The following is a 16169-nucleotide window of genomic DNA, read 5'->3' on the forward strand; positions in this document are numbered from 1 at the left end:
CTTCCCCTCCCAGATAAATTCCTTCAACTGTTTTTTTTTTGTTTGTTTTTTAATTATTGTCCACAATGTCTGCAAAGGCAAATGCTTCGGTTGCCCTACTCAAAATCCCAGCTTACTCTGTCAAATGCTTCCTCTGCATCAAGACCCACCAATAGCAGATGTATTTTCTTACATTATTCTTCCTTCCGATCATTGTTGTATTAATGTTATTCAAATGTTTGCCTACCATCCACAAAACCACTCTGATCCACATCTATCGATTTTGGAACACCTTTGCCATTCTTTTAGCTCGTATAGACAAACACTTTATAATTATGGTTTAAAACTGAAATGGGTCTATATGATCCTGGATTTGATTGGTCTTTACAGTCTTTTGGAAACATGGTCACCACAGCTTACTTGCAAGATGTTGGTGCTTCCTCCTCTTCAAAATTATTATTAAACAAAATCTACCAGATTTTGATTCTTCTCTCCAACCTTCCAAACTCCAAAAGGAATAACATCTGTTCCTGGAATCTTTCCTCAACACTGATTAAACATCATTGTTTTATCTCATCTCCTCCTATTTTAACTGTTAGTTGAACCTCACCTTCATCTAAACTTGGCATAACTAAGTCTTCCATAAACATTTCCATTTGTACTTTTTCTTAATTCTCACATTTCTCTGCATTATACTAATTTTTATAAAATGTACAAAATATTTCTACTACCGCTATTGGATGTCTGGTTATTTTCTTGTTGTAATAGTTCTGGAACAAGTTTTACTGGGAACATCTGCATCTCTTCATAGAGTTTTATTTCCTCCAAACTGTCAAACTTAATTTTCTTCGTAGCTAAACATGCACTATATAAAAGTGGAACAAGGACATCATTTGCACACAGAAATGTATTAATTAAAGAGATGTCTGTGTTGGAACATTGATAATTAACATGAGTCATGATCAGAGACAGATAGTCAATTCTTTGCCATTACATGAAGCCTTAACTTAATGCTACTTGTATATAAAGTTTAGCCATAGTGTTTTCCAACTTTGAGAGTTGTAACAAACCTAGTACTTCCTTGCAAACAGCTGCCAGCAGCAAAAGTGGTCTCAGCTTCTTACTATTTATACTAACATGTACACAGTCATTGCACTAAACTACACGTGCTCCAAAATTATGTAACAGAGCGTGTGATCCCAATCACCAAGATCAATTCTTGATATTAGATGTAAAATTTAGGTTCCATGGTCACAAAAGACTGTTTAGGAAATACTATGAAAAGAATTCTGAGGAACATAACCCTGTGATAACTTTTTTGGTGCCCTCAATTCCTCTCTCAGTCGTATAATCCGCTTGCACCCCCTTACTAGGGAAGGGAACTTACAAGAGGAACACCAACTAAAGTATCCATCAGTGAATTTTCTATATGCATTTATAACACCTCCTGAATGCTTAGTCGGTGTTTTCCTAAGAAAACAAGCAATGGATGTTGTTCAGGACTGTCAGTTCCATGAGTGATGTAAGCCAAATTTCTCAGCCTCTTAACTCTCACCTTAACCATGTCTTTCAGGTCTCTTCTGTGCGCGCCTTGGACATGTGCAACATTCCCATTCCCATCCCCAAAAAAGAAAACAGCAGGAACAGTCCCTTCAGTCTTCTCCTGACAGCTTCAACAGGCATCTGAGCACCTAATTAAATTTGTCTTGCTTAGGTCATAAGCAGGGCTTTACCCTCTAAGTCAGTAAATAAAGTGTTTTATCGAATCTAAATGTCTTGGCTTAAATACTGGAAGTGAATAATATGACAACTAGCATGGATGCAAATCCATGAATAAACAGCAGCTGGGGTCCAGGCCTGGACTGAAGATTTGCTAGGTCAGCAGGGGTTGTGATCTTTGTACTAAAGATTGCTTCAATTAGAATGCACACAGACGTTGGAAGAAGGTACATCTCCACATGAATGACTTTATTGTCCCGGAAGAGGGTAACGTTAAAATGAAACATAACATAATGCAAAATGTATGACAAAGTGAATCCGTCAACATATCCCTTAAGCATCTGAGATGCCTTTCATAAGAAATACAGGTAAACCTTTCTAAAGTCTGGGCTATTCACAGCCCCTAATTTGCACCTTAAATGAAACCGTGGTGACCATTTACATTGTAATCTCTTCACATATATGGGTAGTGATGAAGATACAAAAATTCAGTCGGATGTTGACCTTAAAAATTCAAGTGCTAAATGAATTCTGAATTACAAGACAGAATATAAACATCTGGCAAAGTTTGAAAAAGTGCCATTTTTCAGAACAAAATATCCTATAACTACCCAAGATATGCTTACCTTGTTGAGATTAATGTTGAAGCTTTGATCCCAGGCTTTGTTCTTAATATGATGCCAGTTTGTTTGTCCAACCACTTTATTATCTAATTTCAAGACTGTACTCACTTCTTTAGATGCTACACAGGATAAATGATTAAAAAAGGTCATTCCAACCACACAAAAATCAATGTGACAATAGTCTTAAGCAAAGACAACCTCACAGAGGTGATTAACAAGGCAACCAGAAAGCTTGACTTATTTAGACAGGCTAACTCACTAATACAACTTTTGGGGGGGGGGGGGTCGGTGATGGTAGTGAACAAACACTTTTCATTTATCTTATGTATATGGCTCGCATAAAATAGAAATATATTTTACTCATCTCTCCTCAGAGTGCCATACAGCCCTCTGGCTATTGTCCTGTACTTCATTTCTGCCCAGCAACTAGAACCCTTAAACTCTCTGCTGGATGGGCTCCCCAACTTCTTGGAAAGTCAACCTCAATGAGGATTCATTTGTAGCCCTAAGAAGCAAGAGATCCATTGAGGAATTACATGCATAAAGAGCTGGGAGCTTTCATCCTTGTACAGCAGCAGGTCCAAGTCCCTTAACCTTAGGATCTGGCTAGATCCATGACATCACATAGTCATAGCCCCATGTAAACTGACTGGATTAAAGCTCCATGTCACCACAGATCACAGAGGCATCAGAATTCCACAAAAACCTTTCCTCCATGAAGAAGAGCTGGGTTATTGGCTGCTTTGTCCTTCTTCAAGTCACCTCTAACAATGTTTCAAGACTGTTCCTGAACTTGGGTTCTTGGCAGTGCAAATGGACACACTGCCTATGCACCATCAGTTCAGCTAAGAAAATATTTACAGTTTTAGCAGGAAGTACAACAGTTGTTAATGCATGCTATTACACTATTTTAAAATATTATAAATGGAAAACTCTATACAGATGTACATGCATTCTTTCTATTCCAGACAAACACGTTCTTAAGCTATACATTAATTTACTCTCAAATGACATACTACATGCCTTTATTTTACAAAAGGACCATTAACTCCAGTTCGTATTCCCCAAGGATAAAACTTCATCCCTTCTTCCCAATTTTTTTTCCGTTTCTTTATAGTAACCATAAGGTACAGTTACTGTACCACATTATCAAATTCCATACTTTTTTTTTGTTTGAACCACAAACTCAATTCAAGTGCAACTGAAAAAAAATCTAATATCAAATATGGATTGTCCCACTACTGACCATGCTCATTCCAGAAAACTGAAAAGAGGCAGCATACATGAAATTGGGGAGAGAGCCACCTACATCTCCATGTGCACAGTGCACTGCTGTGGCCCTTTATTATAACCGTGCCCACTGGTGAGTATTTTGGGGATAGGTTGAAATTCCCAAAATAAACCCTTTCTAATTGAAAATTAACATTTGGGCTTCACTGAAAAGGGTAACAGAACACACACATGCCTCCTGCATGTACACAGACCTACCTTATTCAGTCTGTCTAGATTCCTTTTACAGGTAGTTTCCTATGAAATCCCAAATGGTCATATTCCTACTAATTTAGTCCTCTTTACAGCTTCTATGATTTCCTTGCCACGGCTTTCCCAATCAGAATATGAACAAAATGTTCTTATTTCTTACACTTTGTAGATGGCTACACACTTATCGGGAGCTTAAATTTAACTTCCCCAGTAGTACAACAGAACTGCAGGAAAAAAGGACCGATGACACCAAATTCAGTTACTAGTTAGTAAGTACATTGAGGGGGATGCCAGCAAATAAGTGATTTAGGGAACCTGAAAGAAACCCAACCAGAAAATGTTTAGAGAGAACACTGGCTAGGAAGAATCCTGCAGTTGTTCAGAAAAAAAACTAGTTTAAGTTTCATCTCTGGTTTAATAGGTTCACAGGTAGGTTACTAGGCTATTAGCCCTAGGGCCTATATAAGCCTAGCCAAAAAGGTACCCTGGCTTTCACCACCCAAGAAAATTATTTTCCTGTGCCCCTGTCGAGCAGAGCCACAGAAGTGCTCCCCGGGGTGAATTTCTTATTTCCCATCCAATCATTAAGATTTTTCTTGAAGAGTGCTAATGAGGAGCTCTGTTTGACATAGATAGGTAGTCTGTTCCAGAGTATGGTTAGTCTCTTGGACAGGAATCTATCCCTCCAGCATGTTCTGTTTATTGCGGTGACAAGGTTTAGGTCCCAAGAGCATGTAGCTCGGAGGGATTGAGATTTCTTTAAGTGGAGCACATGCAACAGCTCTGGGTTTGACATAGCTTTGTATGTTAGGCATAGATCGCCTCTGAGTAAGCGATATGCGACGGAGTAAAGCTGGAGTTTTTTTGAGACGGTCTGTTAGGGCATCTGTTTGAGGCCAGCAATCCTCTTTGTGAGGTATTTCTGTGGCCTTTCCAGTTATTGTAGATGTCTTGTGAGGTACATACCAAAAGGGGCGTTGTACTCTATATAATGGGTCTAATGAATGATGAGTAGAGGGGAACAATAACCTCTTTTTTTCTGGATGAGAAACCTTTTGTGATGAGGTGAGCCACGTAGAAGGACTTCCTGACCACTGTGGCGATGTGATTATCAAAGGAGAGATTACTGTCCACCTGTGCCCCAAGGTCTCTTATCACACTTTCGGCATTAAGTACTACCACTTATGTAGTAGTTCATGGGTACAGAGTTTTTACCAAAGGAGATGACAACACATTTTTTGGCATTGAGCTTCAGGCCATGGTTTGAAACCAGGCATTTGTCTCAGTGAGGCCATTTTGTAGTATGTCCACATCATTAGGAGTTTCGATTATGGCTCCTAGTTTGCAGTCATCTGCAAACTTTGTTAGCCAAAGACCTTCTGTGTTAGCCTGTACTTCAGAAAAGTAGATACCAAACAGGAGAGGACCCAGGACTGAACCCTGTGGTTCTCCACTTGTCACTGGTCTGAAGTCGGATTTGGAGTCTGCTACTTTCACAGTGTGGGTTCTGTCCATGAGCCAGTTGGCAACCCATCTTGTGACATAGGGATTTATCCCTAGTTTAGTGAGCTTATCTATAATTCCAGAGTGGGGGATGGTGTTGAAAGCCTTGGCGAGATCTAGATAAGCTGTGTGAACCACCTTACCCTCATCTATGGCTTTGGTGACTGCTTCAAAGAAGTCAATCAGGTTTAGGAGACATGATCTGCAGTTTACAAACCCGAACTGGGTAGGGTCCAGAGTTTGGAGATTACCAATGTCTTTGTTTATGAGTTTCATGATGATACGTTCCATGGCCTTGCAGACCAGGCTCGTCAGGCTAATGGGGAGGTAGTTCCCAGGGTCTGTCGTGACTCCTGCTTTGTTGAGTGGGATACCCATCGCGGAGCACCATTCAGTAGGCACAAAGCCTGAGGTTAGGCTATGATTGAACATGGTACTTGGGTAGGGTGCCAGTTCATTCTGTAGTTCATGTAGAACGCAGCCTGAGATATTGTCAGGTCCCACGGATGCTGTGTTCTTGGCTTTGGAGAGTGTGTTTTTTACCTGTGCAGCCGTGATTACAGGAACTTTGCATTCTTCCGGTATAGAGATGGGCCCTCTAGGGGGTGAGAGAGGGGTAAAGTTAGCACTGAACCTATCTGCCAGAATGTTGGCAATATCAGTTGGTTCTGTATATTTAGTGCCATTGTGCTGTAACTCAGAGCAGATCTGAGTGTTGCCATTGAGATTCTTGACATAGCTATAGAATGCTTTGTGGTTATCTTTAGAGTCAGTGGCAATTTTGTTTTTGTAGCTAGCTTTGGAGGATTTTATGAGGGATCTCAGCTTCTTACTGATGTTGACCAGGGAGTTCTTCCAGTCATGGGATTTTACTCTTTTTTGCAACAGTTTCTTTCTTCTGTTGTAGAGTTTGTTTATGGCAGAGGACCACCAGATTGGCTTCCTTTTTTTTGGAGGATAGCATCTTGGTTCCATTAGGGATAGCATGATCCATGCACTCATGTACGTGCTTATAAAGTGCATTTGTGTAGGATTCAGCAGTCGTACCTCTATTGTCCGTCTGCACGGGTGTCGAAGTTTGCCACTTCTGTCTTAAGAAGTGTGAAGTTGGCTTTGGAGAAGTTTTTTATGGTGGTTTCTCTAATTGGGGGTGGGGGCAGGATGTGGATGTCTAGGGTGATTAGCCTGTGGTCAGATCTGACCAACAAAGAATTGACCACTGGTGTGGAACACCGGTTGCCCATGTTGGTAATGACCAGATCTAGGATATTGCTGCTCCTGGTGGGGGTGTGAATAAGTTGATCTAAGGCATTGGAATTTATGAATTCCAGAAAACGTTGAGCAAGAGACGACTTCCAGCAATTTAGAGGAAAAATAAATCAAATACACTCAAAGGTGATTAAAATAAATGAAACATCGAAGGAATATCAACTTAAATAACAAAAGGCTGGAAAAAACTAGAAGCAGTTTTAAGCTACCTATTCAGATGAACTGATAAAATTGCAACAGAGGTTAAATGAAGAAAAGGCTAGCAGAGTATGAAGCTTCACAAGAGCTATTTCAAAAAAAATAGTAGAAGTTAAAAAACTGAGGGTAAACAGAAACCTTGAGATTTTCTGCTGTTCTACAGAAACTAAGGAATAGACTTTACCAATTTCATGAAAACATGAATAAGCAACTAAACTGGTGCTCAATAGCAGGATCTGTTAATTGAAAGGGCACAACAAATGTATGCCAGATCTGACCATGAGAAAGTACTCAAGATGCAATCATGTGAGCAGAAAGAGATTATCCTGATAAAACTAATGCAGAAAGGAAAAGTATTAAAAATTGGAGACAGAGCAACTCAACCCAGTAAAACTCCACTGCCATTCCTGAGCGGACGGTGCTCCCCTGTGGCGACCCCCAACTGGGAAAAGCCGAAAGAAGAAGAATTTGTGGAAAATGATTATTCACTGTACACCAGGTAGAAGACAAGCAAATACATCCTAGCAATCTCAGAATGTCGACAGGCAGATGGTGAGATTTGAGCTGCTGTAACTAGCTGTCTTTAGAGTATTTTTTACTGGAGGATCAAAGACATTTTTTGATGTACAGCATGCTAAGGTGGAAATACAAAAGTTTATCCAACAAAAAGTGAGCCAGCAAACAGACTGGGAATCTACTTTTCTTTCATTCTTCTGACAAAGCTCAGAGTGACATTTTGCAGGTAAAACCTTTAACAATGATCCAAAGGAAATGCTTCAGACGAGGAAAAAGCTCAATGACTGGAAGAATCAAGATTACCTTGGACTTGGTTGGAAGACAGAGATAATCAGGAAGAGGGCCAGCAGCACAGCAATTACTGAGTAAGTGTGAGACTAAGTCATCAATCACATTTGCAAAATATGGCTTTGCAGAAAAAAGTGACGGAGAAAAGAATGTACTTTTGTTATCTTTATTAAACATATGGGTGGACGGTACAGCATATACCCCACATCATGCCATAAATGTTTAGAACACAAAGGAAAAGTAGAAATGTTTGTTCTTAACATTTATATAAAACATTGTATGATATAATCTTCACATTATATTGTAAAGCAGTTCTGTATAGCATTTTAAATGGGGGGGGGGTCTTTTCAGTAATTGTTGTGCATTAAAGATACTAAAGTAAACAAGTATTTTTTCCAGTTGTAAAAATTGTAGTTTTACAGTATAACAAGAGAAGAAAGGCTGAAGAGATTCACATTTAAGTTATTATAATGCTGGTATTTTAGCTGCTGTGGTGGGAGTGGGGTGTAAAAGTGTACCGATTATATTATACATAGAATTAAGATGATTTATCTTGTTTTTACAAGGGTGGATGTCTAGATTAATTACATTGGGCTTAAGAGGATTTTTTTCTAAGTCAGGTTTGAAAAATACAATAAAATTATGGAAGCCATTAAAAATGCTGAATTTCTTGGATCTGCAAAGATATTAGCTTTTTTTCCCATTAGCAGGTGTTTTCAGTGAGACACAAGACATCTGCAGCTGAAGGCAGTTAGCCAGGAGAATTCTGTATGTTACGTTCAAAGTGAAACTTACAAAGATTCCTTCATGTATCTGTAAAGTTGTTAGCTGTTTTTTCCTCAATGCTGACTACTTATACTGGGAGATGGGCTGTCTGCGGGTATAGGCAACTAACCTTAAGCAGACACTGAAGAAAATGTAAAAGTGAAAAGTAGAATAGTAAGCAATTCAGTGAAAACTAATGGTCTGAAATTATAGGAAGTGAAAAAGAAATAGTAGCCTCCCTAGCAGCCTTAACCTTTTAATGCATTTACTAAGAAAGTGCATAATTAGGAGTTATGTACTTAACATAACTTGGTATCTGTATTGTCAATTTTCATTTTCCCCTCACTGATGGGTTACAGATCCGATCCTTGGATCCAACTCAGCCGCATTTTCCAGATTCTGGATCCTAGTCTCAAGCTCCTCCCTCCTCTCACAATGTCCTATACTACCTCTAACTCCTCAGATCGAGTTTGCTACCTATCTCTATAGAATCATAGAAACAAGACAGATGAGGTAAAATTACCACCCAAATGTGGAATTCGTGTAACATCCAATATCATTCTAGGAGAATAAGGCTGGGGAATGGTTGGGGCGGAAGCTGGGGAAGAATGACAACATAGAAACACATTTATGGTAAGTACATAACTCCTAAATCTGATGTCCTTTTCATTCTGCCTCACTAATGGGTTAGTTAGTGCCCTCAGCTATGTAAATCTTGGGTGGCCTTCAAGGAAGGATATGCCAGAGCACTGTCAAACCAAAGGAAGGTCTTCTTCGGGAGCCAATGCCCAGAATGTAATGTGTCACAAGGTTACGATTGCAAAAAAGAAAAGTGACTGTATTAGACACAAATGTGGTACAAAGACTGATGAGGTAGTGCCAGATTTGGTAGAAAGGTTCAATAACAAGGCAATTCTAAAACACTTCAAGAATAAATCAGCGAAAATACGGTGAGTAATCTATTTGGCCAGGATAACATATGGGACTGCAAAACCCAAGCAGTTAGAAGGAAAGAGAAAAGCAGCTGGTCAGATTTTTGTATTGTTTGTTCCAATGAAAAATTAAACATAATTAACAAATTGAAAGGATGACTGACATTGGGTTAACAATACTGATTTCTATGCTTCCTCTGGAAAAGTTGTTCTCACAGAGAAGGCAGATAAAATGGCCATGTACCTGGTAGAGACGGCCTTTTGGAGGATGGGGCAATTGTAAACCTTTTAAGGAATAAATAGAAATACAACCAGTAATCCATTTAGTGAGTGTGACTTTGGACACTGCTTGACCTAAATGATTAGGTGAAAGGATATAAATAGTTGATCAGATTTTCTGTTTTTTTTTTTTTTTTTTTTTTTTTTTACAGATAGAATGCAACTGTAAATTATCATCAAGCAGGTGTAACAAGTATTCAGCTTTATTAGAATGACTTGCAAAGAAAACCAGTAACTGAACTGACTGGTTAATATTTGATTCCATTGCTACTTTAGGCATAAAGGTAAGATTGGATCCGTTTAATAGTAGAGAAAAACTCACCTTCTCTGTAAAAGGGTTAGTAGGAGAGGAAAGAGTAGTAGTAGCAGAGAGAGGTCCAATGTTTGAAAGGGAAGCCCATATGGGAAATACATTTATTTATTTAATTTTAATTTATTTGACATTTGTTTACCTGAATAGTCTGACTGGGTCAAATGAACATATTTTTGCAGTGGCTATGGCAGAAAACTCCAAATGCATAAAATGCAACAATCATGGCAGTCGATTTTTTTTTTTTTTTTTTTTTACAATAAACTTCTCATAAGGCCAGGAAGGAGAGAGAGAGAGATTAGAAGTGTACCTTACTATTTCAGGATAAGCAGTGATATAGCAGAGGTCCTGAACCTGCAGGATAATGTCACGAACAAGAGAAGCAAGCCTGCAAAATCTTACAATCACTGGAAATAGAGAAACCACACAGTCAGTTTGAGAGCATGGAGATTGGGATACAGGATCTCCTAAAGGTGAGATAATACTTTTCAACTGAGCTGCAGAATCTATGCACTATATTTCAGAGGAGACCGGAGAGAGAAGAATCACACTAGACAATGCCACAAGAAAAAAGGAGGAAGGAGGATGACAGAGCTCTTTAAACTGCAGGCTTGTGGTAGACGCTACGAGACTGATGGTGGAGGAGAAGTATAATGGAGACCAGGGAACAATAGTGAATCCAAGAATCCCTCAGGAATTACAGCAAAGTATTTGTCTGTTGTACTCCTTGTTTAATGGGGAAAGCAAGAAGGTCATAACAAGGTTGGCCCCAATGGCTAAGAATCAGGTTTGCAACTGACTGACTGAGGGACCACTCATGAGGAATTATACTAGAACTACTAAGTCTGTCTGCCAGAGTGCTGGATTTCCCTATTAAATGTGCGTTTCAATCCAAAAGTGGTTTGAAGAAATCGCCCATTCCCAAACCCCCATGATCATTCTGCACAAGGGATAAGAATGGGTTCATCCTTGTTTGTTGATATATTAAGTTACTGACATTCTGTTGGTGTGCACTGCAGTAGTCCCCAGAGGAAGAACATCCTGCAACACTTACAATGTGAGTAGGACAGCTCTCATCTCTAAGACGTTGGTATGCAACCTGGTCCCAAAGGAAGACCACATACTTTGGACCATCTTTCACTTGAAATTGCCACCCCCATTCCAGATGGGGAGCATCCATGGCCACCATGGCTGGGGGGGGGGGGGGGTAGAAGAAAACTGCCTGTCCAGGGACAGGTCATCCAACTGGCTCCACCAGCGAAGATGATGCTTGTAAATTTGTTTATGGTATTCAAATGAGAGTTTATGAATTCCAAATTCTGTACAGGGGACAGATTTGATTTCGTCAGATTTATAGTAATGCCCAGGGGTCTGGGGAGTTTAAACAGATAATCCCAGTCTTGTAACAATTAATACCTGGTTGGAGCAGTAAGGGGCCAGTCGTTCAGATAGGAAAACTGAAATCCTTTGAGCCTCAGGTGAGCAGCCACTACTGCCGTGTATATGGAAAAAAACATCCTGGGGGCTGTGGGGAGTCTGAAGGCCAGAGTTCTGAACTGGTAGTAACTGGCTCCCAGTCGTAAACATCTATTTAATTTGATGTAACAGTATGTGTCCTGAAAGGATACGGTACATCCAATCATCCTCATGCAGAAGTGACCGGATGGACTGAACAAAGAAAAGTATAATGACCTCTGGATATTATATATACCACCTAAGCATTGTTAGCTTCTTAAGAATGTCGCAAACTGAAACAAACTGGTTCAGCGGGCACATCCACAGTCACCAGAGTGTGGAACAGACAAGTCCAAGTAGATCAGACTCGGAGAAGCCAACAGACTTTCACTTCTTGACCGACCTGCAAGTCAAGAAGGAAAGGAGGTAGTGATGGAAGGCAGGATTAGTTCTGGAATCCTAGTTACACAGGAGGAAACATCTCCATGGTGAGAAACAGTCTCCTGGGGCAGAAAAACTATACTGGTTGAGCACCTGTGCAAGCCATGACAGGGATGAACTGACCAGACCTTCATGCAGGAAGAACAGCAACGGTGAGGTCATCGGACTCAGAGGAATGCTTTAGATCCAAAGAAGTTGCAATGGCTCCACATCTTGAATCTGAAGGAAAGAACCTAGCTTTGTTTAATTTTAAGTTGCAATTAGAGAAATCAGTCAGTGATGTCAGGATCTGAAAGTTTTTTTCTTTTTGATAGAATAAGAATAACAGGGTTTTGGCATTAGCATGGATTTTCTGAAGGATGCACAAATAAGGAACTACCACCATGCCTTTCAACCTATTAGTTCAATAAAAATGGATGTAGTCAGACAACAGGTGAAGATTCAGAAAGTATTGCTCCTACAGCTTAAAAATCAGCTGGAAAAACAGGGTTTGTATTAGAATGCATTTCTGCTGAAAGCGTTCTCTAAATGACATTGAAAGCTGAATTTGTCCAGCCCATACTGCTTAACTTCTTGCAGCTAGAAATCAGGACAAAGCCATAAATAAGTGGGACAAAATCCCAAAATTAGGGACAATGTTTAAATACTGTTCTTTAGCATGAATTTTCTGAAGGGTACGAAGTCTGAAACTCAAACGTCCGTCATCTTCTAACTTTAATCTTTAATGATTTGCCAGTAATTTGCCAGAAAACCACCATTACTTGAAAAAAAAGACCAAAAATAAGAGCAAAAATCTGGAGATTCTGTGAAAATCTGTACAGATGAGAGCTATAATCCAGCCATTTGGGATCAGAGGGCACCAGGTCCAAGAATTGCTCAATTCTTCCCTCCTTTGGTCAGGTCCTAGGCTTAGGACTTGAGGAGAGAAACTAAGTGTACACACAACTGTACAATGTTCTTTGTGCTTCACTTTTGAAGTCCTGGCTTATAGAATGACTCCCAAAACTGGGATGAAGGTGGAAGACGCCATAATGGGAGTAGCGGGTGCCCTGCAAGACAACAGTGGCAAATCTTGCTCTGGACTTTGAGAAGGCTGGCAAGTGGTAGTGCTTGGTAAAGGTATGCATGAATGACCAGGTAGCTGCTTTCAAAATGTCTTTGGTAGGTACTCCTCCCTCAGAAAAGCAGTGGAGATAGAAATGGCCCTAGTTGAGTGGGTCCCAACAGATTCAGAGTCAGGGGGCTTTTAGCTGCAGTAAGGATAAACAAAAGAAAATACAGTGGGAGATCCACTTGGAGATGGTTTGCTTGGAGACTGCTTTTCCTTCAGAGCCCAAGACAAAGGAAATAGTTGTTCTGATTTTCTGAGAGTTTTAGTATTCTCAAGGTAGTAGTTGAAGTTGCCCGTGTACATCCAAAGAGTGAAGGATTCTTTCCCCTGGTTCTGTGGCTTAGGGAAGAAGGTAGGCAAGTATATGGCTTGGTTCAGAGAAGTGTCCATGACCAACTTGGGCATAAAGGAAGGATTAGTTCTGAATTAATCTGTCTGGGTTCATAGGTTCATACTAGGCTATCTGCCCTAGGGCATTTATAAGCCTAGCCCAGAGTTTTGTGGCTTTCGCCACCCCTTTAGTTTGAAGGATACTATGCCCATTATTTTGCTGTGCCTCTGTCAAGCAGTGACACTGAGGTTATCCCTGGGGTATACCTGCGATCTCCCATCCATTGGTCAAGATTTCTCTTGAACAAGGCCAGCGAGGTGCTCTGCCTCACATGAACCGGGATTTTGTTCCACAGCACAGGGAGTCTCTGGGTGATGAATCTGTCCCTCCAGCACGTCCTATTAATAGCCGTGTCGAGGTTTAAGTCTCTTGCCCTTGTAGTTCTGATGGATTTAGATTTTTTGAGGTGAAGCATGTTCATTAATTCCGGGTTGGACATGGCCTTGTATGTCAGGCACAGGTCACCTCTGAGCAGTCGGTATGCGACTGAATAGAGCTGGATTTCCTTCAGTCGGGCAGCATAAGACATATTTTTGAGACCCTTTATCCTTTTAGTGAGGAACTTTTGGGGCCTTTCCAATTGCTGCAGGTGTCGGGTCAGATACATTCCGAATGGGGCATTGTACTCAATCATTGGTCTGATGAGTGATGAGTACAGGGGAACGATGACCTCCCTTGATCTAGATGTGAATCCCTTCATGATCGGGTGGGCAATGCAGAAGGTCTTCCTAACTACTTTGGCAACGTGAGTGTCAAATGAAAGGTTACTGTCAACCTGGGTCCCCAGATCCCCGATAACCTCTTCTGTGCTTAGTGGATTGTCACCTATATGGTAACAAGGGGTAACCTTGTTTTTCCCGAAGGGAATGACTATGCATTTTTTGGCGTTTAACTTTAGGCCATGGCTCTGGCACCAGTTATCCGTTTCTATGAGACCCTTCTGAAGGATGTCTGTGTCAGATGGGTTTACAACTATGGTGCCCAGCTTTGCAGTCATCTGCAAACTTTGTCAGCCATAATCCTCCTGTGTTTGCCTGTACTTCTGAAAAGTAGATGCCGAACAAGAGTGGGCCCAGGACTGAGCCCTGTGGCACACCACTTGTGACAGGCTTGGAGTCTGACATGGCGCCAGCAACTCTGACCCTGTAGGTTCTGTCACTTAGCCAGTTTGCAACCCATCTTGTGACGTATGGGTTTACGTTTAAGCTGGTGAGTTTTTCAATGATACCCGAGTGGGGTATTGTGTCAAAAGCCTTTGCCAGGTCAATGTAGGCTGTGTGGACTGCCTTGCCCTCGTCAATGACCTTGGTGACTGTTTCGAAAAAGTTAACCAAGTTTAAAAGGCATGATCTGCCCTTGACAAAGCCAAACTGGGTTGGATCCAACGTCTGCAAGTCCCCTATGTCTTTATTTATGAGTTCCATTATGATCCTCTCCATAGCTTTGCAGACCAGGCTTGTCAAGCTGATGGGACGGTAGTTTCCGGGGTCGGTGGAGGCACCACCTTTGTGAAGTGGGACCACCGTTACCGTACACCACTCCTTGGGTACGTATCCTGAGGTGAGACTAGGATTAAACAGTTGCCCTAACTGCGGGTTTAATTCCTCATTGAGTTCGTGGAGCACACAACCAGGGACACCATCTGGTCCCATGGATGCTGTGTTTTTCGCCTTGGAGAGAGCAGTTCTCACCTGAGCATTTGAGATGTTTGGGGGACTACAGTCCTCTGGTATAGATATCTCTCCTTTTGGGGGAGAATTTGCACTGAACCTGTCAGCCAGTATGTTGGCAATGTCTGTAGGTTCCGTGATTTTTACATCATTTTGCACTAATTCTGAGCATATCTGGGAGTTTCCTCCCAGGTTTCTAACATAGCTAAAAAGGCCTTATGATTGTCTTTTGAGTCCTTAGCGATTTTTCTCTCAAAATTTGCCTTGGATGCTTTTATGAGAGTTCTCAGTTTTTTACTTATAATGATCAAGGGTGTCTTCCCTTTTACGGATTTTGCTCTATCTTGTAGTAGCTTTTTCCTTTTGTTGTAAAGCTTGTTTATGGCTGGGGTCCACCAGACTGGACGCTTGCCTTTGGTACAAAGAGTCTTTGTTTTGTTTGGGATTGCCTGATCCATGCAGTCCTGGAGGTGCTGGTAGAAGGCATTTGTAAGTGATTCAGCGGTTTGAGTAATGGTTTCCGCTGGCTCGGGGGCCTTGAAAGAGACCACACCAGTCTTTAGGAGTGTGAAGTCAGCTTTTGAGAAGTTCTTCACTGTGGTCTTTTTTATCTGGGGTGGGGGCGGGATGTGGACTTCCAGTGAGATTAGTTTATGATCTGATCTCACCAATGATGGGTATATACCTCTGGTGTTGAACATTGTGACCCCATGTTTGTGATGATGAGATCCAGTATGTTTTCTCCTCTTGTGGGGATGGTGACCAGTTGTTCCATGGCATTTGAGTTTATGAACTCTAGGAACCTTTGGGCTAGAGTGTTGGGGCTTGAGTAGTGATCCCAGTCTATATTTGGATAGTTGAAATCACCCAGTATGATGGTGTTTGGAGATATATTTATCCCCTCCAGTGTTTTCAGGAAAGCTGTGTGAGGCTCCCGAGTTTGAGAGGGTGGCCTGTAACAGGCTACAAACTACAGAGCAGTCTTGCCTACGGTTAATTGCACCTGGATCGTTTCCGATGAATCGTACGTTGCCACCAACCTTGAGGTGAGGGTGTCCTTGATGAATATGGACACCCCCCCCCCTTTCTTGGTGTTGTCCGGATTTTGGGGCCGGAACGCATGATATGAGGTAAAACCTGATAGTGCCGGGGTGCTCTCAGGAGCCTTGAACCAGGTTTCAGTCACAGCACTGACATCGATGTTCTCCATACTGAGAAGGGCTTCGAGTGCGTGCATC

At 41.2% G+C, this 16169-nt stretch overlaps 1 protein-coding gene across 1 annotated transcript in view; it reads right to left on the bottom strand.

Annotated features, from left to right (window-relative positions):
- PKN3 (protein kinase N3) overlaps positions 1–16169 on the bottom strand; it is a 2242690-nt gene that overhangs the window by 1170293 nt on the left and 1056228 nt on the right. The window contains exon 8 of the mRNA XM_044058139.1: positions 2325–2440. Within this exon, the coding sequence (XP_043914074.1) occupies positions 2325–2440 (116 nt within the window). The remainder of the gene's footprint in view (positions 1–2324; positions 2441–16169) is intronic.

This window comes from Protopterus annectens, chromosome 16.part0 (assembly GCF_019279795.1).
Source record: "Protopterus annectens isolate FY-2018-M chromosome 16.part0, PAN1.0, whole genome shotgun sequence".
In the NCBI taxonomy this organism is placed as follows: Eukaryota; Metazoa; Chordata; order Ceratodontiformes; family Protopteridae; genus Protopterus; species Protopterus annectens.